The following is a 24,289-nucleotide window of genomic DNA, read 5'->3' on the forward strand; positions in this document are numbered from 1 at the left end:
CTGGGATCCCGGACACTTGAGCCGCTCCAGGGAGGACAGGCCCACCTTGCAACCGTGGGCTGAGATGATTCGCAGGTCGGCCGGGACTCGGTCTCCACCCTTGATCTCCACCAGGTCCCCGACCACCACCTCCTCAGCGTTCACCTGCATCTTCTCACCCTCCCGGATCACCAGGGCTTGCTGGGGGCAGAAGGGAGAAGAGTCAGCATCCCGGCTCTCTGCCTGGGGTCGTACGGCACACCTCACCCCCGCCTTCCGACTCCCCGCTGGCCCCTTCCTGGGCTCCACTCACCTGGGGAACCATGTTCTTGAAGGACTCCATGATCTTGGAGCTCTTGGCCTCCTGGTAGTAGGAGAAGCAGCCGGTGATGATGACCACGGCTGCCAGCACGATGCCCAGGTACAGCTGTGGGGAGACACAGGGTCACACCCCGGAGCCACTCGCCTTGACATTTGCAGAATCCGGGAAGGGAACGATGAGTCAGTGGGGGGAGGGGGAAGGGTCTGTATCTGTGCGTCCGGCCGCAGGCTGCGTGGTCCGTGTGTCTGTCGGCCCGTCCGTGTTTGAGACCCTCTTTCTGCACATGGGTGTGTTTGAGTCTATGGGTCAGTCCGTGTCTCTGTTTTGCGTGTCCATCTATCTTTCCGCCTATGTTAGAGAGTCTGAGTGTATGCTATTATCCATCCACGTGTCTGTCGGTGTTTAGGTCAGTGTGTCCGTCTGTCCGACTGTCTGCATGCCTGGCTTTAAATTCACAGCGCTGTGGCGCCTGGGTGGCGCAGTCGGTTAAGCGTTCGACTTCAGCCCGGGTCACGATCTCGCACTCCGTGAGTTCGAGCCCCGCGTCGGGCTCTGGGCTGATGGCTCAGAGCCTGGAGCCTGTTTCCGATTCTGTGTCTCCCTCTCTCTCTGCCCCTCCCCTGTTCATGCTCTGTCTCTCTTTGTCCCCCAAAAAATAAATAAACGTTGAAAAAAAATATTTTTAAATTCACAGCGCTGTGTTTGAGACTTTGTATGTAGATCTCTGTCTTTCTGTCTCTCTCTGTCTGCCTAGGTCTGAGACTCTGTGTCTATCTGTCTGTAGGTTTCACCTTCTTTTTTTTTTTTTAAGTTTTATTTATTTGTTTGTTTATTTATTCATTTATTCCTGTGTCTGTCAGTCTACGTCTGTGTGTCTGTGTGCCTGTGTGTCTGCACTAGGCAGGTGTGTTTGAATCTCTGTCCAGGCGTGACTGTGTTGACTTCGCATGTGTTTGCAGGCATATTGTGCACGCGTGTGCGTGCATGTGCGTGTGCGAGGATCTCTACGTAGCCAGTGTGTGGCTCTGTGTTTATGGGCACAGTGTCTATTGAGACTGTGGCCCCCGCTGTGTGTCCCCTGTGTTGGGTGATGGGTCACGACAGACCAGCAGGTATGCATGCCTGGCTCTCGACATGGGTGTACTCACTTTTTGGGGTATCTTTCAGGCCATGACCACCTGGTGGAGCCTGTCCCCAAGGCCACTGAGATCACAAAGCCTTAGGATAGCACCTCAGCTCATGCATCTGGCTGTGTGACCTTAGACAAGTTACCTGGCTTTTCTGAGCCTCGGTTTTCCTCATACCTTCTCTGGTTCCCTCACCGAGTGATGATGAAAGTCAGATGGGAAAAGACTTGGAGACTGGGCTCTGAGAAGTCTGGAGGGTTGGGAGAGGCAGGGTACGATGCGTGCCCCTAAATGCATAGGCCCTTGCGCAGGGCCCGGGGGAGGGCACTCACGTTGTCGCCAGAGGGATCGTCCTCTGTGCCGGCCTGGATGCCATAGGCCAGGAAGCAGAGGATGGCTCCGATCCACAGCAGGATTGAGAAGCCCCCGAAGAGCTGGCGGCAGAACTTGACCCATTCTGGGGTGGTGGGTGGTGGTGTGAGCGCGTTAGGCCCATCCCGGGCCAGGATCTCCTGGGCTTTGCTGTGGGTCAGACCCTGGGAGACACAGGATTCACACAGAACCCTCCCTGAGCAACCCTGGCACCCCCACCTGCACGAGTACTCCAGGCACCCAGGGGTCCTGGCCCCCAGCCCCCTCCCCCCTCAGGCCCAGCCGCACCTGCACGCAGTCTGTGTTGTATTTCCGGCAGACCTCTTCCACGGACATCTTGTGCTCTGTCTGGGGAACGAGAGTTTGTGGGGAGGCGGTGAGAGCCTCTCCGGGGAGGAGCAGGACCTGAGAGCCTCAGGCCCATCCCCGGCCTGGATCTCCTGTCTGGGAGGGTGCGCGGGCACAAAGGGTGGGGCTTACCATAGCCACCTCCTTCTTGAGGTCATCCAGGTCCCTGCGGTCTTTGGTGCCCTTGTTCTTCTTGGGCGAGCCCTTGTCATCTTTCTTGTCCTGCGAGGTGGCGACACGATAGCTGTCAGAGCCACCAGACTGCGGGCGAGAAGGGGTTACAAGGGGGACACCGGCCCTCCGTGCCCCACTCTCACCCCTGCCTGCTTCTGTGCGGGTCTGGGGGTCTCAGTCTGTCTCCCAGGGCTCACCTGCACCTCCCTGTCTCTGCCCTGTGTCTCTGTGGGGGTGTCTCTCAGAACCGTGGGTCTTGTCTCTTGCAACTGGCCTCACCATCTGACTCCATGTTATCTCTGGGCCTCTGTCCCCCAGGGTCTCCGTCTGGGTCTGTCTGTGCTTCTCTCTGTTTCTGTGCCTACTCCTGCCGGTCTTTCTCCCTCTCTCTGGGCCTGTCCAAACTCCCCGAGCGTCCATCTCTTGCTACGTCTGTCTGTCTCTGTCTCTGGATCTGTCTCTCCAGGTCTCTGTGCCTCTCTTGTCTTATTGCTCTGCTTTGTCTGTCTCCTGCCTCTTCATATTTCCATCCGTCTCTCTGTGGCTGTTTCTTTCCCTGATCTGTCTCCCTTGTCACTTCACGTCATCCGTCTCTCTTCCTCTGAGTCTCTTGGTGTGTGTCTCTGTATAGTTTTGTCTGTCTGTCTGATCTCTGGCTCTTTATGTCTCTCTGTCTCATATAATGTCCGTTTCTGTCTCTTGAACCATCTCTCCCCGAGCCTGGCTGAGTCTCTCTCTGGGTTCTCGTATCTCTCCAAGTCGAAGTGTTGTGGGATCTCAGAAGGTCTCTGTGTGTCAGTATTTTCTGTCTCCGAGTCGTTCTCCGTCCTTATTTCTGTTCCTCTCCTTCTTGTGTCTCTGTCTTCATCTCTTGAGCTGTCTTCTTCTCTGGAATGCCGGGCGTGTCGCTCCCTATCTCCTGTTTCAACCACCTTGTCTGTCTACCTCTCACCATCTCACTCTGCAACCTTCCCGTCTGTCTCTTTCGGGTCTGTCATGGCATCTCTGTCCTTCCAGCTCCAGATCTCCCCACTATGTCATTCTCCCTGTCTTCTCCACCCGGCTCTTTTCCTGGGCTCCTTTCCCCAGCTCCATGGATGTCTCGGCCTCTGTCTCTCAAAGGACCCAGCAAATCTCAAGAGGCCTCACAGGCTTGGCAGGAATGGAGAGGAAAGGTGCAGGTGTTGGGTCACAGCTGGGACAAAAGCCCAGGAAGCAGTCTGCTACGCACAGGGATGGTGGCCGGCTGGATATACAGCCAGTCCTGAGGGCCTTAACTGACAAGCTGTGGGCCCTGGCCTCCCTCTTGGGGGTCGGTGGGAGCCACGGACAGCTCTGTACAGGCGATGGGCAAGGTCAGGTCTCTGGAGGACAGACTAGGAGGTGGCTACGATTTGGGGTGCAGAAGGGCAGGACGCAAAAGCCCCAGGCCTGGCTTGAACTGGATGCAGTGTGAGGGGGGGAGTGAGGTTCTAGTCCGGGAGCCTGGGCGAATGGAGAAGGCAGTGTCCCTGGAGGCTGGCAGGAGAGGCGGGGCCAGGCCAGGTGCTGGAAGAGGGCTGCTGACGGATCCTGCGGGCCCAGAGCCAAGCTGGGATCCCAGGCTCAGGCAGCTCAGCGCTAATCCCCTCGTGACCTTGTAGAGGGCTGAGCTGCCTGCCGTCTGCCCCCAGACCCAGAGGCTGAGCCTGGGGGTTACCGCGGCCTGGAGGCCCAGGAGCCTCTGAGAGAGTTTCGGGGGGTGGGAGGGAGGCTTGGCCCCGGGCCAGCCCTGCAGCAGCGCTGCGTCTGACTCAAAAGCACAGAGGCCTGGGGGACAGGGAGGGCACATCTCCATTCCCGGAGCCAGGAGGGGTCTTACCTCCCCACAGGGGTGGACCCATGGATGGAGAGAGGTGGGACAGAAGGTCACGGGGTCAAGGTAGAGAAATGAGGGGGAGAACACAGGAGAGGAGAGAGATGGGGTCCTGGCAGGAGTTGGGGAGAAAAACAGCAGCCCACCCCTGAAACCTCAGGAAAAGCTGGGAGAAAATATTTGGAGGAAGGAGGGGCTGGGGACCCCGGACCCCTGAGTCTGAGGAAGGAGGGGCTGGGGGTCTGGATCCTGGGTCTGAGGGAGGAGGGGCTGGGGGCCTGGATCCTGGGTCTGAGGGAGGAGGGGGTGCAGGGCTGGAGTCTGGATCTGAGGGAGGAGGGGCTGGGGGTGTGGATCCTGGGTCTGAGGGAGGAGGGGTTGGGGGCAGGACTCCTGGGTCTGAGGGAGGAGGGGGTGGGGACACCCCAGTCCCTGGCAGGCGAGCCTTGGCTCCTGCTTGCCCTTGCTATGACCAGACTCCCTTGGGGGCGGGCTTCCATCTGGTGGAGGGGGAGCCGAGGCTTTCCCAGTCAAGGCAGGAGGCCCAGATGGGCGCACTGCGGGGCGGGAGCGCCTCTGAGGGTGGGGGACACGCCTGTCTCGCCGCAGCCAGTCTCTGCGTCTCCTCGCCGTTTTCCGCTGTCCGCCTCCCCCTGACACCCTTTAGCTCACGCAGCTTCTGCACCTTGGCCAGCCTCCCCCCGCCCCCCGAAAAGGGTGTCTGGGGCCTTCATCTCTGAGCATCTCTTCCTCCACTTCCCCTTTTGCTTTCTGCCTCCTCCTCCCATCCTTCAAGCTGACTTTGGTCATGTCTGGGTAGGAAATGTCTGTCCTTGGGTCTCCTAACGTCAGGCTCAGTTTCTCTCTTTGTCTCTGTATGCCTCTCCATGTCTTTGTCTCACCCATGTCTCTGCATGTCTCTCTGACCATGTCTTTGTCTCTGTGTCTACGTCTCTTTCTCTCTGGCTCTTTCGGAGCATCTCTCTCTGTCTCTGCCTGTTTCTTTCGCTCTTTCCATATGCTTCTGCCTCTCTGCCTCCAATGTCTAAAGAGCCTCTCTTCTGTCCCCTTCTTTTCCTAATGCCTCCCTTCCTTCTCTGGGGCACACAGCTTCAGTCCTCTCCCCTAATCTGCCCACAGTTCTCCTCCTTCCATTCCACTTACCTGGAAGCCATCACTGACTCTCACCTCCCCCCTTCTCTCTCCCAGTCCTCTCCCCATCCAATTCTTCTCCATCCCCCTCGCCCACCCCAAGTCACAGATTTGCAGCCCCACCCCCACCTCCATCCTTGGGCCCATCAGCTTTCGTCCGCCATCTTTCTCCCCATCCCTCATACTCCCTCTCCATTAGTCTCTCCCATCCGGACCCTCTGTCTTCATCCTACCCAGCCCAGCCCACCCTCCTCCTTCTCCCCACTCTCCCCCACATGGCCCCGCCCCAGACACGCAGGGAGGAATCCAGGGCTGCAGAGGGGATCAGGTGGTCAGCCAGGGAAGGAGGCGGCATCTGCTGGAGAGACTCACAGACAGACAAGGACACACGGACACAGAGGCAAGGGCATAGCCAGACATGCACGATACACTCCCCCCACCCCCCACCCTCCACCTTTGCACACATGCGCCCTCAGCCAGGCACTCAGTCTCCCTGCCATGGCTCTCCTGCTTCTCCCAGCCCCCCCATATCAGCTTCCCCAGATTAGGGGCTGGACACACACCACAGCCCCAGGCCACGCGCCGCACTGCGGAGCCCCCCCATCCAGGCCTGGAAGGAGAAAGAGAGGTCATCTGGTGTTCATCCCATAGCCTGGGCCTGTCCCCACCCGGCCAGGGAAGCGGAGGGGTTTCAACACCCCCAGACACAAACACCAGCTCTCAGACACACCCAGACACGACTGCAGACAGTCAGACACAACCTGGGGCCGCCGGATCGCCGGCAGACGGTGCTGGCAGGACCTGACAGAGCCAGGAGCTCACACACGCGCACACGCACACGCACACGTACGATGGAGCATGCCACCACACCAGGTCAGGCAGAGATGCCGAGGGCCGGTCGGTGCCCCTGGGACCCCGCACACAAAGACACGCCAACATACGCCACAGACCCACAGACCCCGCGGCCCCAGGCGGCCCCGTGCACACGCTCAACCGGGGCACACCAGACGGACGGGCCGGGTCACGCAGACCTGGCCGCGGAGCGCAGGGGTCCCGGAGCCCCAGTCCCCCCCCCCCCCCCGCAGACACCCAATGACACTGGACCCACAATGTCGCACACACGCACGGCCCGGCCGGCCCGAGCACCTACCCCCATCTTGGCGGCTCCGGGGGAGAGGGGCGGGCGGGCGGGGCGGGGGCCGGGGCAGAGGCCTCAGGGCGGGCTCAGGCGCGGGCTCGGGCTGGGGGGCCTCTGCAGCGCCCGCGCCTCGGTCCGCGCGTCCGTCCGGCCGGCAGCCCTCCCGCACTGAGTCTGCGGCGGCCGCCGCCTCCGCCTCCTCATATGCCCGCGCCCGCGGGGGGGCCGGCGCCGGCCAATCAGGGGCGCCGCCGCCCTGACGGATGGCCTGCGGCCCCGCCCCCGGTACTGCAGCTGTCCTCCCCGCCCCCCAGCCTCCGCAAAGTGGCGGCACCGCCGAGGAGGGGGAGCGCTGCGGAAGGGGGGATCCCGGAGACCCCGCAATGAGGGGCTTGGAGACCCTCGCGGTGGGGGGTGGCGCTTCCGAGGAGGGGGCGCTGAGGGAGAGAGAGTCCCGAAAACCCCCTCACGGTGGGGGTGTTGCCACCAGGAAGAGGGCTGCGCTGTGGGAGGTGGACACACCGGGTGGGGGGAAAGCCCCGCAAACCGCCACGATAAGGCAAGGGGCCCAGAGCCCCTCCCTCCGCAGTGAGGCGGGGACGGGGGGCTGGAAACCGTGTGGGGGTGCTGTTCAGGAGGGGGAGCTTGAGGGAGCTTAGGAGGCAAGGAAGACCTCACACTGAGACCCCCTCACCCTTTGCCCGACACACAACTGCACGGGTCCACGGCAGACACGTCACAGCCAGAGGCCCCCACCAAGCCTCGTACTCACCCATAACTGTCACCTAGATAGCCCAGATGGGGAGGACACACAACCCCCCCCCCCCACACAGCTTCACAATCACATTCCAGAACACACCAGCTTGTACCCTCACGTGCCTACTACACCACCCCATCACACAACCCTAGAGATTCACCAACGCGTGGAAATAAAACACATGCCCTCCCATCACAAAACAGAATCACATAGTCATAAAGTGCCACGTAGATTAACACACACCCTCAGAACACTACATCACACACTCGACCATACCTGGCCCCGTACCATTTCACACAGGGACCGACAACCACGAAACCCGTAAATCCATAGACCAACACATATCCACACTCGGCACCATTGCACACCCATAGGCCTTACGCAGCCTCACACACCACATGAGCCTTTGTTGTGGACACTGCTGCAGAATCACACAACAGCACACACATCAGCACACACGCCCCTCCCCAGTGAGCAAAAGCCCACAGGGCACAATCGCCAAAGCGTTGCTAATTGTGAATGACAGGCAAAAAGGTGCACACAGAGTGACACACAGCACAATAATTCACAGAAATAGATCACGCGACACCATCCCACACACTTCCCACACTACACACATCATATAGTATAGTGCGATCACATACACCTCTGCTGTACCTGCAAACACAACCCAATGCCCCCACCCACATGCCACACACATCCCATCTCAGTATGCGCACACACAGGCTTGGCTAGCACACACACCTTGGCCTGCCACACACACACACACACACACAACACCCCATCAGTCACCCACTGAAGCCTAAGGAGTGTCACAGCCTCTCACCCCCACCCCTTGCTCTATGAGGAACACCCCACACTTTCCCTAGGGCCTGTCGAAGGGGCAGAGAGCAAGGGAAAGCTTGTCCCTGTAGTTTTCTCGGAAAGTGGGAGTGGATGTGTGGGGGACACAGGCAAGGGGCACAGAGTGAGCCTGGTGTGTATGGGGGGTGGGTGGGTAGTGAAGGTTACAGACCTGGTCAGGGAAATATGTGAAAGGCTAAAATAAAGGCTAGAGTGAGACACACACAAAAAGATAGAAACAGAGAGACAGATATTCAAAGCCGAAGAGAGACAAGCGTGGACGAGGAGACAGGGCCAGAGAGTAAAAGGCGTAGGGAGTCAGCTTCTTTGGCTTTCCCCAGCACCCAGAGCCTCGGCCCAATCCTGTACTCTGACCCATCCCCATCCCTCCCTGCTGTCCCTTGTTGCCATGGTAATAGGGAGGCCGAATATGCAGCAAAGGAGGCTGGGCCTGCAGACCTGGCCTGTCTCCATGGAGACTGGGGAAGGGGGGGGAGCCACATCTTCTAGCGCAGGTGGTTGGCACCCAGGTCCCCTCTGCAATTCTGCCCCCTTCCTGGGGGCGTGTGTGGTGGGGGGGAGGACCCATATCATCCCTCCCCCCCACACACCTTGCCTGTTTCTGGCAGGGATGGGCCTGGACCATGGGGAAAGGGATGGGGGGACAGGGACAGAGATGCCTAATAGGGTGTTTGGATCCCTGGAGATTCTAGGCTCTCTCTCCTCCATTCTCCAGTTGTGCTGGGGGAGACCTTGGCCCCCCCACATGACACCCCAGATACAGGCTATGTCCCCCCCTTATGCACTCCCTCCTCAGACACTAGCCTGGTGAGACTGATGACTGTGCACCGTGCTCCCAGCGCGAGGCTCTGCGGAAGTTGAGGGGGAGGAGGGAAGACTTAGGAAGGTCACAGGGATGGACAGGGACAGGGGAGCTCAGTGAGACAAACATAAGGAGAGACTTAAGAAGAAGTAGACACAGTTCAGGAACAGATAGAGGCCGATACAGACAGACTGACTGACAAAGACAGAGAGGCCAGCAAAGTCAGATGAGAAAACAGATGGAGGGAAACAGAGCAACAGAATTGCTCAGTGAAGGTGACAGAGAGACACAGGGACATAGAGAGCCAGGCAGAGACACATTTGGCAAACTGGGGAGACTCAGAGATAAAGACCCAGGAGATACTTGGAACAGAAATGGGGACAAGTGGGAGGACTCGGAAATGGGGAGAGACCTTAGAGATCAGCTGCACGGTATTGGGATCGAGAAGTGGAGAGACCAGAAATCATATTCTAGTCACCTCAACACACAGAGTTCGGCCCAAGGGCAGAGACATTGATTAAAGTCTGTGCAGTTGATGTGCGGACCAACAGAGACACTGAGACCAGCTCGCCCCCACACCTGTCCCGGAGGGGCACACACACAAGTGCCAGGGGCACAGAAGGGTCCAGGTGGAGACTGGGGGGGGGGGGTCCTGTGTGTCAGGCGGGGTCTCCTGGGTGTGGCCTCCCCAAGGACCGAGAAGGCAGGCAGGCCCTGCAAGGGAGACAGGGCAGTGCGCTACAGTCGCGCCGGGCCGGTGCTGAACGGACAGCTCCCGGCTTCCGGCAGCGTGCCCGAGAGGAGGGCCCAGCCTCTCCTCTCCCCCACGCTGTCCCACTCAGTCTGGCTTCCCTCACCGCTCCGGCCCCCTCCTGTCTCCAACTAGTTGTCTTTGGCTTCTAGTCTCCAGCCTGTCTCTGTCCCACCTCATCTCTCCTTCTCTCAGCCCCAGTTCCCCAGGGTCTCTTAACTTTCCTGCTTCATCTGTCTCTCCGTCTGTCTCATCCCTCTCATCCCCTTCTCCATTCTACCTCACCTCATCACGGTTTGTCTCTGTCTCTCCCCGCCTTTGCCCGACTCTCTACTCCTCCCTCTCTGCCCCCCTCCTTGTCTCTCCCCAGCTCTCCCTCTCCCCCACCCCTGCCCCATCTTTTCCTCACCCCACCTCTCCATCTCTCCCCCTTCTACTCGGCCTCGTTATGGCTCTCGCTGTGTGACCTTCACTCGTCCTTTCTCAGCTGCAGTTTCCAGTGGAAACCTCCAGCGGGGCGGGGGAAGGCGGAGACAGAAAGCAGACCCACCCCTCTCCCCTGCTCAACCAGTCCTTCAGCCACCCCCAGTCTACTGGGATTTCTCACTTCCTCTCCTGGGGACTGTGGAGGTACATTTTCAGCTGAAACACAGGGTCACAGTCACAGACAGGTGGAGATGGCCCCACGGACGTATGTACACACACAGGCACACAATTAACAAGTTACCAAATCACCCTGGCCCAAGCACACACCTGCCACTTGCGTGGCCACCCCAGGCGGGGTCACACTGAGCAGTTCACTCACCCTCCCCTTCCCCCAACCCCATCTGGTTTCTTTCTGTGTCTCCGTTCCCTGGTGTCTCCTCCTCTCCAGATCCCTGCATCTCTCTCCATCTGTCTCAGGGTCTCTGTCGCAGCCTCCTTCTGTCCTGAGAGAAGGTCAGTGGAGAGGGGCCAGCTGCCAGGACCTGGGCTAACCTGCTGGCTGAGGGCAGGGCCCAAGGGTGGAGAGAGTCCAGGAGTGACCATCCAGTGTGTGGTTCTCAGCAGACTCCCTGGGGAGCCCGAGCCTTTAATGCCCTCATACCTCCAGGAAATGAGACCCAGGTATCCCCAGTTTTTGGGGTTTTGTTCTTTTTTTATTCCAACAGGGACTAGGGCGTGGCAGGGGGAGGGACGGGGGCCCAACTGACCTCCTCCCTGGGGGGTGTCTCATAGAAATTCCGAGGTTTCTCCCCAAAAAAAAGAGAGAAAGAGAAGAGTTGAGGGGCGCCAGGGGACACCCATATGCCCAGAGGCCCTCCCGTTCTCCAGAAGTGGGGAGGGCTGTGTCAAGTCTTGGGGAGCCTGAGCAGTCCCAGGATGGGGCTCTCCTCGCGGACTGCTTTCCGCTTCCGGAACGGCCCCGCAGTCCCCGGCCCCCGGAGTCCTCGATTCCTGCGCTCCTCCTGTCCGCAGTGGGGGGGGCGCAGTGCGGGGTCCGCGGCACCCTCTGGCAAGTCCACTAGGGGGCGCAGGAAGGCTCCGGAGCCGGGCCTCGGACGACACCGTGAGCCGAAGGCAAAATCGCGGCGTCCGGAGCACCGGGGCACAAGTCCCGACCCTCGCCCGCTGGGGAAGCGGGGGCGGCCCGGGCTCCGTCCCTGCGGTCAGTCCCGCCGCCAGCCCGGCTCCGCCCGTGGTCACTCGTGTTCGGCCAGCTCGCGGGGGCCTGCGGGGCCTGGCCGCGGCCGGGGCGGGCTGGTGGCTTCGGCGGGGGCGCCTAGGCCACGCGGGGGCGCGCCGGCCCCGGACGCCCGCAGCGCCTGGATGCGCCGACACTCCTGGCAGACGCGCACGTGGGTGCAGGGCGTGGGGGCGGGGGGCCGGGCCCCGCCAGGCGGCCCCGGGTCGTCCAGGAGGCGCTGGGGGCCCCCGTGCGCGCCGCCCGCATCCCCGCCCGCGCCGGCCGAGTAGAGCTTGCCGTTGCTGAGGCGCATCTCGCGGACCGCGCGCAGCGACAGCAGGGCCCGGCTCGCGCCGCCTGGGCGCCGGCGCCGGCGGGAACGCGACGTCTTGCGGCAGGACACCGCGTGCCGCAGCTCCTGCAGCATCTCCTGGCACACCGACACCTGTGGGCGGCGCAGGGCGGGGCGCGGTGGTCACGGTCCGTCGCTCGCTCTCCTCGCCGCCGCCCCCTCGCCTGGCTTCTGCGTCCGCTTTCACTTCTCTGCCTCGACCCCCCTCACCCTGCGCCCCCGGGCTCCACTCCTCCCCTCCCCTCCCCTCTTAGCCTCCGCTTTTCGCGTGCTCTGTCTCACCTCTCAGCCTCTCTCTCTGCTTCCGTCCTCGGGTTTCTCCCTGAGCCTGCCCTCGCCTTCTATCCCTGTCTTTCCCTTTCTTGTCATCCCAAAGTCTCTGACTCCCTCCTGCTTGTTTTCCATCTTCTGCCTCTAACTCTCGCTACCAACTATGGCAAGACCTATTTACTGAGCGCCTGCTGTGTGCAGGGACCAAAACAGGAAGTCCCTGCCCTCATGGAGGTTGTATTCCAGTGCAGAGACAAAACTAACAAAAATGTAAATGCAGGGAGTATGTTAGCCCGTGATGAGTGCTGGGGAGAATAAAATTGGCAAGAGGTGGGGAGTGATACTGCATCTGGAGTAGGATATTAGGGAAGACGCACCAGGAAGACCTTCAGTAAGACTGCAAGGCTGTGCAGGACAAAGGTGCCGAAAGGGAACCGGGTGGTTTGTGGGAGGAACCACAAGCAGGGGCAGGGTTGCTGGAGTGAGGTTCCCAGGGGAGAGAGAAGACAAGGTCGAAGAGCAATGGGGCCCACAGGCCACTGTAAGGGTCTGGCTTTTATTCTGAGTCAGGTGGGAGGCACTGGGGAGCTTTAAGTAGAGGACTGCTGTACACAGGATCTCCCTGGTGCTGTGCTGAGAACAGACGGAGGAGGCCAAGGGCGAGCTGAGTGGCAGTGGCCAAGGAGGTGAGAAGGGGCTGGATTCTGGGTGTATTTTGAAGGTGGAGCCGAGAGGACTGGCTGAGAGATCCAAAGGAGGCATGAGACAGAGGGGAGAGCCAAGGGTAATCACATCTTGGTCTGAGCAAGGAGAATGACAACATTGCCTGGTGCGTGGGCAGGAGCTCTGACTTGGCCATGTGATGTTAAGTGGGTTACCTGTCAGACATCCATGGGAAGATCAGAGTTCACAGACCCTGGGTCCAGGGAGAAGTCCCTGTGAGGGATGCTCACTGGGGGTTATGGCAGGCGGCTCCCTAGAGTCCTGCCCTCCAGTGTTCCCACCCTGTGTGGTCCCCTCTGCCTTTATATCAGGGCTGCTCTGTGACCAACAGAATATGGCTGGTGGCTTCTGCTGGGTTGGCCCTTGGATCACTTGCTCTGGGGCAAGCCAGCCCAGCCGCCATGGCGTGAAGACACCCAAGGAGCCCTACGGAGAGGTCCCTGTGGGAGGGACTGAGGCCTCCTGTCAGCTGCCATTGAGTGTGTATGTTCCCCATGTTCTTTATTCTATCCTAGGATGTTTTGACACAGAGAAAACCTTGCTGGTCAGGGAGAGAGGGGCCTTTCCACAGCTAGATTCTTAGGGATAGCAGAGGGCTGAGAGCCCACCTCTCATATGCAAACCAACCGATCCCAGATTGTACCCCCACCCTCCAGCTTAAGCTGACTCTCACACCAGGCTGCCCTAAATCACCCAGGACCAGGTACACACAGCTACAGACCACCCTCTAGCCCTGAGCCCACCGACATTATCCACACTAGCCAGTTCTAAGCTGTTTTGCCTGCCCGGTGCCCCAGTGCCGTCTGTGGCCTAGGCTTTCAGCTCCGGTTCCTGACCAAAATCTGGTGCTTCCCCTGTGGCCCTACGTGGGTGGCACCACCCCCTCCTGGAAAATGTAATAAAAATCTTCTTTCGGTGGCCTTGGCCTCTCCGTGTCATCACTTAGTCACCTCCATAAATCAAAATCCTGCAAGTACATTTGGAGACAATACGCCACCTTGGAAGTGGACCCTCTGGGTCCAGGCAAGCCTTCGGCCAACATCATGACCATGACCTCACCAGAGACCTTGGCAGCCAGAACCACCCGGCTAAGCTGCTCTGTAAACTGATGTAAGTTTGCTGTTTTGAGCTGCTGAATCTTAGGAATGTTACGTGGTAATAGACAGCTGATAAAGGTCATCAGTATAGCGGTGGTCTTACAACCCATTTGGCTGGATGGGGTCACCAAGGGGTGGAGAAAGACGCAGAAGAGTCCAGGACGGAGCCCTAGAACCCCTCAACAAAGGACGGGCCACAGAGGAAGGAGAAAGGGGGGGCGTAAGCATGAAGAGAGGGTTTTGAGGCGAGAGCTCAGCTGTGCCAAAGCCCATCACTACCTCACGTATGACGAGGCCTGAGACCTGGGCTGGATTTGGGCCTGGGTCACTGGTGACAAGCAGCTTCAGTGGGGATGTGGATGGGAGTGTGTCGGAGACTAGATGCAGCACAGGAACTGATGCAGCAGAAAGATACACTCTTTCAAGGTTCTACGGTTAGGGGAGGAGTGGGGGTGGTGGCCAGGAAGGGAAGCGGGGTCAAGAGAAATTTCTGGAAGATGGGAAAGCTGATAGCACGTCTGTATCCTGACAGCCTTGATCCAACAGAGAGGAGGAAACTGATGGTGGGCGGAGAGAGCAAAGAACCGCTGAGGGATGTCTTTGGGGGGGCGAGAGAGGAGATGGGGGCACAGGGGAGGGTGCCTCAGCTGGAATTATGGGTATTCCCTCGGAGTAACCGACAGGGCGAGTGGAGAAAGGCAGGTGCCTGGATGTGGAGAGGTCTGTATGCTCTCCTCTAACTCCTCTGCTCTTCTCAGGGAAGTGGAAGTAAGGTCAACAGCCAAGGTGAGGAGGGGGAGGGGGCTGGGGCCTGGAGAGGCGGAGGTGGACCCGTGAGGGAGCGAAGGGGCACGAGTGGAAATGGAGGAGTGTCACTGGGCAGCACCGGCCCCGTGGAGCTGGGACCAGCCAGCAAGCCCGCTGTCTTCCAGCCGCACCCGCTGCCTTTTTGTCACTTCTCAGTTCTCCTTGCTTTACCCCCGGCCCCTCCCCACTCCTTCTCCCCAGCCCTTCTTTCCCCTGCATCCTCACCTCTGCCCATGCCCGCTTTCCCTCCTCTGGCTTTCCTCACGCCCGGCTTCCCTCTCCCTTCTGTCCATACGCACCTCTCCTCGGACCCCCTTTGCCCCTAGGGGCTCTCGGATCCTCTCTGCGCCCTGCTCCTGGCCCCTCACTGCTCCTAGACCCCCTCCAGGAAGGCTACCAATGCCACAGTCTCCATGCCGCTCCGCCCCTGACACTCCCCTTCTCCCCCACGCCCTCTGCCGGCCTCCTCACCTCTTCGGACTCTGCCGACCTCCGTGTGGACCATATGAATTCCATGACCGCCACGAAGACGGCAATGATGAGGCCACAGATGAGCACGACAAAAATGCCACCAATGTTCTCCATGCCCAGACCTGGGAGTCGAGGGGGAAGTCACGGGGTGGGGGCTGCGTGGGCACGGGGGCTTTAGAGGGCTCCGGGATGGGCGTGGGGTGTGGGGGAGCTGACCTTTAGCTCGATGATCCTCCTCCTTGGGGCACCGGCCCCCCTCCCACCACTTGCGCTTCAGGATCTCCAGCCGGTTGTTCTCCTGAAGCTGCAGGATGGCCAGGGTGATCTCATCCCGGAACGGGGAGCCTGCACGGGACGGACAAGGGGGTGGACTGGCCGTCGGGGCCCCGGAGCCCTGCCCGCCCAACCCCCAACTGCCCCCTCACCACGACCCTTCCTCCTGCCTCCGCCGCATCCCCGGGGCTCTTCCCCCTCTACCTTCAAGTCTGACCACTGCTTGCCACCTCCGCTGCCACCACCCTGGGCTGGGCCCCCACTAGGCCTCATGTCACATTTGTCACCGTCCCTTCCCTGCCGTGCCCCTCACCTCCCCCCACCAGCCAGAGGGACAACTTCAGAAACAGTCATAGAGCTCGCCTCTCTCGTGCTCAAAATTCTCCAATGGCTTCCCGACGCAAAGAGCACCAGGTCCTTCCCTCGGCCTCGAGATCTGGGGTCCACTGGCCCCGCCACCTGAGGCTCCTGCTGCCCCCGAGGCTCTCTGTGCCAGCCACAACGGCCTCCCGGCTGTGCCTCGAGTCCTCCAGGCACAGTCCCACCTCAGGATCTCTGCCTGGAACGTTCCTTCCCTCCTGTCACTCAGGCCTCTGCTCGCATGGTGCCTCCTCAAGGGGTCTTCTCCAATGAACTTCACTTAAAATGGCACCAAGCACCCCTCCCTGTCAGTCCCTTCCCCTTACTTCACCTCAGAGCAGTTATCACCACCTGACATCACTTTATAAAGCTGCGTGTTTATTGTGTCCTTGCCGTCTGCGCCCCTGGTCGAAGGCAGGAGGCTGGGGGCTTCGCGGCCCCCTGCTGTGGTCTTCCAGCACAGTGCGTGCCACACACAGTAGGGCATCAGGCAATCTGCTCAGTGAATGAATCTCCAGCCACCTCTCTCCTCCCTACCCTCAGATCCTCTCCTCAAACCATCCTTCCGTCCCAAACACCCCACACGTGTCCCGTCCTGTCATTTCCTCAGTCACCACACCTCTTCAGCATTTCCCAGGTACCAGAAACTGGGGACATGGGCAGGTGGAGTCATTAGTATTCAGCAGCCCCTACGATGTGCCGGGTTTGTAGACCCTTGGTTAACGGACATTAATTCAAGTCCCTCGTGATCCTGGTATTACCGGGTGTTACCACCCCCATTTTCTGGACCAGGCAGGTGACATTCCTGCCTAAGGTCATGCACGGAGTCAGGGGGGTGGTGTGGAGCTGGGATTTGAATCCAGGTCGGTGTGACTCCAGAGCCCGTCCCCCTGAAGCACCGGGCTACGTGCTTCCCTGGCACAGGGAAGCTGCTAAGACTGGAGGTCATTTGTTACGCAGTAATAGATAACTAACACAGTAGTCATCAGCAGATAGATGGATTTAAAGGTCAAAATGTCAAGATTTGGTGATAAAATTGCTGGGTTTCCAGCACGGAGCCCTGAAAAAGCATGTCCAAGTCTCCCAGGCAGACCCATCCCTGCCCCCGTCCCTTCCATCATCTATATTCTGAACACCTGCTCTGAGCTGGGCTGTGGGCTCCATGCAGAGACTGTAAGGTACATAAACCCAGGTCTTCCCCCTCAAGGAGTCCTTGGGCCAAAGGGGAAGGGGGCAAGTGTCATGGCCTGCAAGTACTGGGCTGTGCACAGTTACACGGGATTCTCCCAACAGCCATGGAGGGCTGGAACTGACTGCTGCCAGGCCCGTGTTTGCGGGTTGAGTGCAGAGGCTCAGAATGGCAGTGACATCCACCCAAGGCCACGCACAACATACCCGGCCTGTCACAGGGAGGGCGTGGCCCAGTCCCGGGCCGGCTCACGTGGCTTGGTTTCGGATACCCAGGGCCCCCTCCACATTCCCCAGCCCCAAGGCTGCCATACCCAGTGGCATGCCGATGCCGTAGCCCTTGGTGTCGAGGAGGCCCCCGATCTGGGTGAGGTTGCAGTTGAGACGCCGGTGGTACTCGTTCATGGTGGACTCGAGCAGGAAGGCGTAGCGGGAGTTGAGAACACGCGCGATGCCTTCTTCCGTGCTCTTGACAAACACACTGGGCTGCTTCGACTGCATGTAGTTCCACATACGCTGGTACGTCTGGTACCGTGAGTTCTGGGAGGAGGGGGGGACACGGGGAAGTCAGGTGAGGGTCTTTCCACCCCCTGCATTTCCCCTGAACCCTCTCCCCTGCCCTCCAGGAAGTCTCTCTCAACTGGAAAGAGTGAGGAGACCAGAGGAAGGCAGGAAGAGCCAAAGTCAGAGGAGAGGGACAAGACAGATTGCTCAAGGTCAGGTCCAAGCCATCTGCACGCCCACTAGGCCAGCGAGGGCCCTGAGGACAGAAGGCTTGGGAAGAAGGAGCCATGGTCTATTCTTTAGCCCCTCTTCTCTCTTCCACCCCTGGGCTTGGCTCAGCCTAACACCCAGCCCTGTCTTCCGAGCGCTCCCAGGCCTTATGCACAGAAGCTCAACCGCAAATTTACCCAGGGCCCAGCCTGGGTCGGGGAGACCTGCAGCATGCCAAATAAGACCATTTACTTCCTTTAGGCCCTGCAGGAACCTTCTGGCGAATGCCCCACCCTGCCCCAGTTAGAGCCCCTAGGGAGAGGCCTGTGGAGGCCAACCTGGGGATGACCACCCCCATCACTACTCCTGACACACGCCTTCCTTCTCTGACCTGATGTTCAGACGCTGCTCTTCCTATGTGCCCCACAGGCCCCTCCCCAGGGCTCAGACACCCCCCAAACCTACTTCTCTATTTTTCCCAGCTGCAAACTGGTCCCACGACCCACCAGCGAGACCTCCTCTCCTTCATGCTTCAACCGCTGGCCCCTGCCCAGCTCCAGCCTCCCTCAGACCATTAGTCTACCCGTTTGCCCCAGAGGGAACTTTCAGCTCTAAACAGGTCACCCCTGCCCAGTAACTATTCCCACCTCCCCACTTCCAGGTCCTAATCGCAGCCCTATCTTGGCATTTAGGGCCTCTACGGTCACTCAAGCCTCCTTGCCGGGCTTGCTTTCCTTTGATTCTTTCCCACCACCCCATAATACACAGGGATGCACACCTTTCATCTTGAAGGGCCTTGCCTTCCTCTCTGCTGGCCCATTTTCCCAGGCCTGACCCTTCTAGCAGCCTCCATGACCCCATTTGGCCCATCTAGCACTGATACAACATTAGATCCCATATCTGCCTCCCTTCTGTTCCCTGGGGGGAAAGTCCAGTTTCTCCAGCCAGACAGCGACACTCCCTGTGACCCCACAAGTGTGTCTTCTGCTTCTCAGCTTCCCTGACTGTCATGACAATCAATCCCTCTGACCCAGGAGGCCCTGCCCAGCCCCACCCTGGGCAGCTATGCCCGATGGGGATACCAACACCAAGCCTGGGCAACTTCAAAGGCCCCCACCTGAAAGAAGGTCATGGTGGAGCCAGCATGGATGGTGCCATACTCAATGTTGGTCTGGTCTGCCAGGTCATCAGCTGACTCCACGGGCACCTCCATGCGCTGCACGGTGAGAAAGGCAGCCAGGTTGGCCGTGTAGGAAGAGATGATGATCAAGGTGAAGGCCCACCTGAGGGGGAGAAGGAGCGAGCTACAGTCTGGAGGCCCTCGCCCCCGGCCACCCTCCCACTGTGGCCATGCACCCTGTTGGTGGTGCCACTCTTAATGACCTCAGCATCTAGAAGGCTCAGTGACTGCTGACTAGTGGGAAGGCTGGAAGCACCGATTCTAGAGCCAGACTCCCTGGGTTTAATACTGCTTCCAGAGATTTCCACTTTCAGATCTAAGAGAATAAGATATCCTGAAAATACCCTCCCACCATCAACAACTAGAAAATTAGACAGAATATAGAAAACTATTTAAAGACGTAGGACAATAGGCATCACAGGACTGTAATCCCTGAGGAAAAAAAAGCAACGAAGTGAGACTTATCGTTGCCCAGGCTGTCTGGCTGAATTTAGTTTACAGAGTGAGGTGCCAGAAAGGGAAACCCAAACAGTCTGGCAATCTCAGGAGTTGCAGAGGTGGAGACCGGAGAGGCCAAGATGGCTAAAATTTGTGGGACAGGGAACCTAAGAAGAGGGAGCTGCACAGAGAGAAAGGATTCCAGAAATGCGCACAGAGTCCCCTTGAGTCTTTGGCTGAATATCAATCTGTGTACACATAGGGTGGAACTCTAAGGGGCCAGAGAAGAACCGCTTTCAAAGACAGAACAATTCCCAGGGTTTGCACAGGGCTGGGAACCTTTTGAGATCTCTCCAGCCTGAGGAGCGAGATCTGACCGAACAGATGAGACATTCAGAGAGACCCCAAAGGACAACATATTACAAATAGAGTTAAGTCAGCCCTAGAATAAAGACTATGCCAGATCTCTAACAGCTTTAAAAAACAGGCCTGGAAAGGATCAAAATTATCCACAAGGAATTTAACTGCCCGCCAGAGAACGTCCAAGACTCTTTAAAGTAATACATTCAACAATGTAAAACAATGTAAAATCCAAAATGTCTGTTATCCAATAAAAAATTACCAGATAGGGGTGCCTGGGTGGCTCAGTTGATTAAGCAACTGACTTCGGCTCAGGTCATGATCTCACGGTTTGTGAGCTTGAGCCCTGGGTGGGGCTTTGTGCTGACAGCTCAGAGCCTGGAGTCTGCTTGGGATTCTGTGTCTCCCTCTCTCTCTGCCCCTCCCCCACTCACACTCTGTCTCTCTCAGAAATAAACATAAAAAATTTTTTTTAATGAAGAGATTTTTTAAAATGAGGAATATGTCTTTTATATTTACCCACACATCTACTATTTCTGGTATTCTTTGTTCTCCATGTGCATCCAAGTTTCCATCTAGCATTAGATGGAAGAACTTTTACCTGAAGGACTTCCCATAATTTCCTTTGCTTTTAAAAAAGATTTCATTTTCATTTAAAAAATTTTTAAACATTTATTTATTTTTTGAGAGACAGAGACAGAGTGTGAGTGGGGAGGGGCAAAGAGAGAAGGAGACACTGAATCCGAAGCAGGCTCCAGGCTCTGAGCTGTCAGCACAGAGCCCGACAGGGGCTCGAACTCACCAACCATGAGATCATGACCTGAGCCGAAGTGGGGAGCTTAACTGACTGACCCATGCAGGCGCCCCAGAAAGATTTTATTTTTAAGTAATTTCCATACCCAACGTGGGGCTCGAACTCACAACCCAAGATTAAGAGTTGCACACTTTTCTGACTGAGCCATCCAGGCACCCCCGTCCCCAAAATAACATTTCTTGAAGCGCAGGCCTGCTGGCAATTAATTCTCCCAGCTTTTGTTTGTATGAAACATTTGTTAGTGGATCTTTGAAGGATCTTTTTGATGGATATAGAATACTAGATTGACAGGTTGTTTTTCCCTTTCAGCACATTTGTGCATTGTCTCCTGGCTTGCATACTCTCTGACAAGAAGTCTGTTGTCACTGTTATTTGATTCTTGCATGTGTCGTCCGCCCCCCCCCCCCGCCCCCCACCTTCTGGCTGCATGAAGACTCTCTCTTTATCACGGGTTTTCAGCAGTTGATTATAATGCGCCTTGAAGTGCTTTGTGTGTATGTGTGTTTATCCTACATGGGTTTTATAGAGTTTCTTAGATCTGCAAGTTTATAATTCTCATCAAATTTGAAAAAGTTTTCACCATTACTTTTTCAAATATTTTTTTTTTTCCTGTTACTCCCTTTTTCTCCTCTCCTTATGGAACTTCAATCACTTATGTAAGACCACTTGCTATTTTATTCCTCAGGCCACTTAGACTTTGTGCCCATTGTCAGTCATTTTTCCCACTGTGAATTCCATTTGGATTCTATTCTGTCTATTCTATTCTATTGCTGTCTTCCAATTCTCTTTTCTCTTCTGCTGCAGTGTCTGATCTGTATAAACCATTCCAGTAAAATTTCCCATTCAAATGTTGTATATTTCATCTCTACAAGTTCCACTTGCTCCTTTTTTATATTTCTCTCTGCATTACACTCAGGTTTTTCTTTATATCCTTGAGCATTCTGAATATATCTATAACAGCTCTTTAATACCCTCATCTGCTAGTTCCATCATCCTGCCAGTTCTGGGTCTGTTTCAAATGAGTGACTTCTCTCTCACAGTTTCCTGTACCTTTGTATATCTGGTATTTTTTTTTTATTTAAAAAATTTTAAATGTTTATTTACTTTTGAGAGAGAAAGAGACAGATTGTGAGCAGGGGAGAGGCGGAGAGAGAGGGAGACACAGAATCCGAAGCAGGCTCCAGGCTCTGAGCTGTCAGCACAGAACCTGACATGGGGATCAAGTCCACGAACCATGAGATCATGACCTGAGCCTAAGTCAGACGCTTAACTGACTGAGCCACCCAGGCACCCCCTCTTTATTTTTTAAAAGATTTTATTTTTAAGTAATCTCTACACCCAATGTGGGGCTCAAACTCACAAACCCAAAATCAAGACTTGCAAGTTCCAGGGGTGCCCAGGTAGTTCAGTTAGGTCTCCGACTTCAACTCAGGTCATGATCTCGCAGTTTGTGAGTTTGAGCCCCGCACCGGGCTCTGTGCTGACAGCTCAGAGCCTGGAGCCTGCTTTGGATTCTGTGTCTCCCTCTCTCTCTGCCCCTGTCCTGCTCATGCTCTGTCTCCCTGTGTCTCTCAAAAATGAATAAAAGTTAACAATTTTTTAAATAAATAAATAAACATTAAAAAAAAGACATTTACTGTTTAAGCAAATACACACACATACACTCCTAATATATTATGGGGCTCGTAAGACAAGTAGAAGTAATCTATATGACAAGAGTAGCTCAAAGGATAGGGGGAGAGATGGGAGCATACTGTCATAAGGATCTCCATCTTATGTGAAGTCGTACAATGTTACTTGAAAGTATTTTGTAATCAATTAAAGATGCATATCGTAAACCCAAAGCAGCTACTAAGAAAAATTTAAAAAGAAGTATGCTATTGAAGTATGCTTCAATGGTAGACATGAAACAGAATCCTAAATATCTCAATAAATCCAAAAGAAGGTAGGAAAAGAGGGAAAAAGGAATCAAAAGAGATGGAACAAATTACAAATAAATAGCAAGTTGGCAGATTTAAACCCAACCGTCACAGTAACTACATGAAAGGTAAATGGTCCCAACCAAGGGCTGGCAAACGATGGCCCACAGGCCAAATCTGTCTTGCTATCAGCTTTTGTCCAGCCCGCAGGCTAAGAATGGTTTTCACATTTTTAAATGTTTAAAAAGAAATTGAAGAGTATTACTTCAAGACACGTGAAATATAAAATTCTATTTTCAGTGTCAATGTCCATAAATAAAGTTTTATTGGAACACAGCCACACTCATTCATTTATGTATCGTCTATGGCTGCTTTCACAATACAGTCAGAGCTGATTAGTTGTGACAGAGACCGGATGGCCAACAAAGCCTAAACTATATACTATTTGGCCTAATACTGACAAAGTTTGCCAACCCCTGCTCCAAGACCTAAGTACATGCTGCCTATAAGAAACTCACTTTAGGGGTGCCTGGGTGGTTCAGTGGGATAAGCGTCTGGCTCTTTTTTTTTTTTTTTTTTAACATTTATTTATTATTGAGAGACAGAGAGAGACAGAGCATGAGCATGGGAGGGGCAGAGAGAGGAGACACAGAGTCCGAAGCAGGCTCCAGGCTCTGTGCAAACAGCTCAGAGGGGCTCGAACCCACAAACTGCGAGATCATGACCTGAGCCGAAGTTGGATGCTTAACCTACTGAGCCTCCCCGGAGCCCCATCTGACTCTTGATTTCAGCTCAGATCATGATATTGTGGTTCGTGGGATTAAGCCTCTCATCGGGCTTTGTGCTAAGTGTGGAGCCTGCTTGGGATTTTCTCTCTCTCTCTGTTTCTCTCTCTCTGCCCCTCCTCTGCTGTGTGTACCCAGGCACCTGCTGGCTCACTCTCTCTCAAATATAAATAAACTGAACAAAAAAAAAAAAAAAGAAACCACTTTAAATATAATGATCTGGGGCATCTGGGTGGCTCAGTCAGTGAAGAGTCTGACTCTTGATTTCAGCTCAGGTCATGATCTCATGGTTTGTGGGTTTGAGCCCTGCATTAGGCTCTGTAATGACAGTGCAGAGTCTGCTTAGAATTCTCTCTTTCTCTCACTTTCCCTCTCCCCCTCCCCCACTCATGTGCCCTCTCTCTCTCCCCCTAAAAAATATACATACATACATACATACATACATACATACATACATACATACATACAATGATCCAGGTAGGTTGGAAGTGAAGGGATGGGAAAAGCTATGCTACACCAACACTAAGCACGAAGAAGCTGGGGTAGCTATGTTAATATCAAATACACGTAACTTCACAGCAGGCATATTACCAGGAATAAAGAGAGGGCATTATACAATGACAAAGGGATCAATTAATCAAGACAACATAACAATCCTAAACATTTATGTACCTAATTACAGAGCTTCAACATTCATGAAGCAAAAACTGTTAGAACTGAAAAGAGAAATAGACACGATTTCTCCACAATTACAGGTGGAGATTGCAACACCCCTCTCTCAATAATTGATAGAACAGGCAGACAGAAAATCGGTATGGATATAGAAGCCTTGAACAACGCTATCAACCTACTGGCCCTAATTGCCATTTATAGCACACTGCGCCCACTGACAGCACGTTCTATGCAAATGCACACAGAACACTTACCAGGATAGACCATATGCTGAGCCATGAAACAAGTCTCAATAAATTTCAAAGGATGAAAATCCTACAGAGAATATTCTGACCACAACGGAACTGAACAAGAAATCAATAACAGAAAGATCTCTGGAAAATCCACAAATCCTGGTTCTATCACTGCCTAGCTGTGTGACTTTGGACTCACCTGTGAGCTAAGACAGTCACAGGCTGCCCCTCACAGGGCTGTGGGAAGAGTGAGCCACATCTGACACAGAAGGAGCACCGTGCGTGTGTGCGCTCACTATCTTGGTGACTTGGGAGAAGAGGCACCC

General features: G+C 55.8%; 1 protein-coding gene across 10 annotated transcripts in view; it reads right to left on the reverse strand.

Annotated features, from left to right (window-relative positions):
* LOC101083636 (sodium/potassium-transporting ATPase subunit alpha-3) overlaps window positions 1-24,289 on the reverse strand; it is an 82,393-nt gene that overhangs the window by 13,644 nt on the left and 44,460 nt on the right. For 5 of the 10 annotated variants that reach the window (XM_045047210.1, XM_045047209.1, XM_045047212.1 and 2 more), the window contains 9 exons: window positions 18,680-18,845; window positions 17,163-17,388; window positions 15,244-15,372; window positions 15,028-15,149; window positions 2,281-2,370; window positions 2,089-2,148; window positions 1,761-1,964; window positions 293-406; window positions 46-180 (listed from right to left, as the gene is read on the reverse strand). In XM_045047210.1, coding sequence (XP_044903145.1) covers window positions 46-180; window positions 293-406; window positions 1,761-1,964; window positions 2,089-2,148; window positions 2,281-2,370; window positions 15,028-15,149; window positions 15,244-15,372; window positions 17,163-17,388; window positions 18,680-18,845 — 1,246 coding nt within the window. Of the gene's footprint in view, window positions 1-45; window positions 181-292; window positions 407-1,760; window positions 1,965-2,088; window positions 2,149-2,280; window positions 2,410-5,458; window positions 5,480-6,479; window positions 6,595-10,676; window positions 11,753-15,027; window positions 15,150-15,243; window positions 15,373-17,162; window positions 17,389-18,679; window positions 18,846-24,289 lie in introns of those variants that run through there. The other 5 variants (XM_045047217.1, XM_045047216.1, XM_045047215.1 and 2 more) reach the window with 5 other exon arrangements.

The sequence above is a fragment of the Felis catus genome, chromosome E2 (assembly GCF_018350175.1).
Source record: "Felis catus isolate Fca126 chromosome E2, F.catus_Fca126_mat1.0, whole genome shotgun sequence".
In the NCBI taxonomy this organism is placed as follows: domain Eukaryota; kingdom Metazoa; phylum Chordata; class Mammalia; order Carnivora; family Felidae; genus Felis; species Felis catus.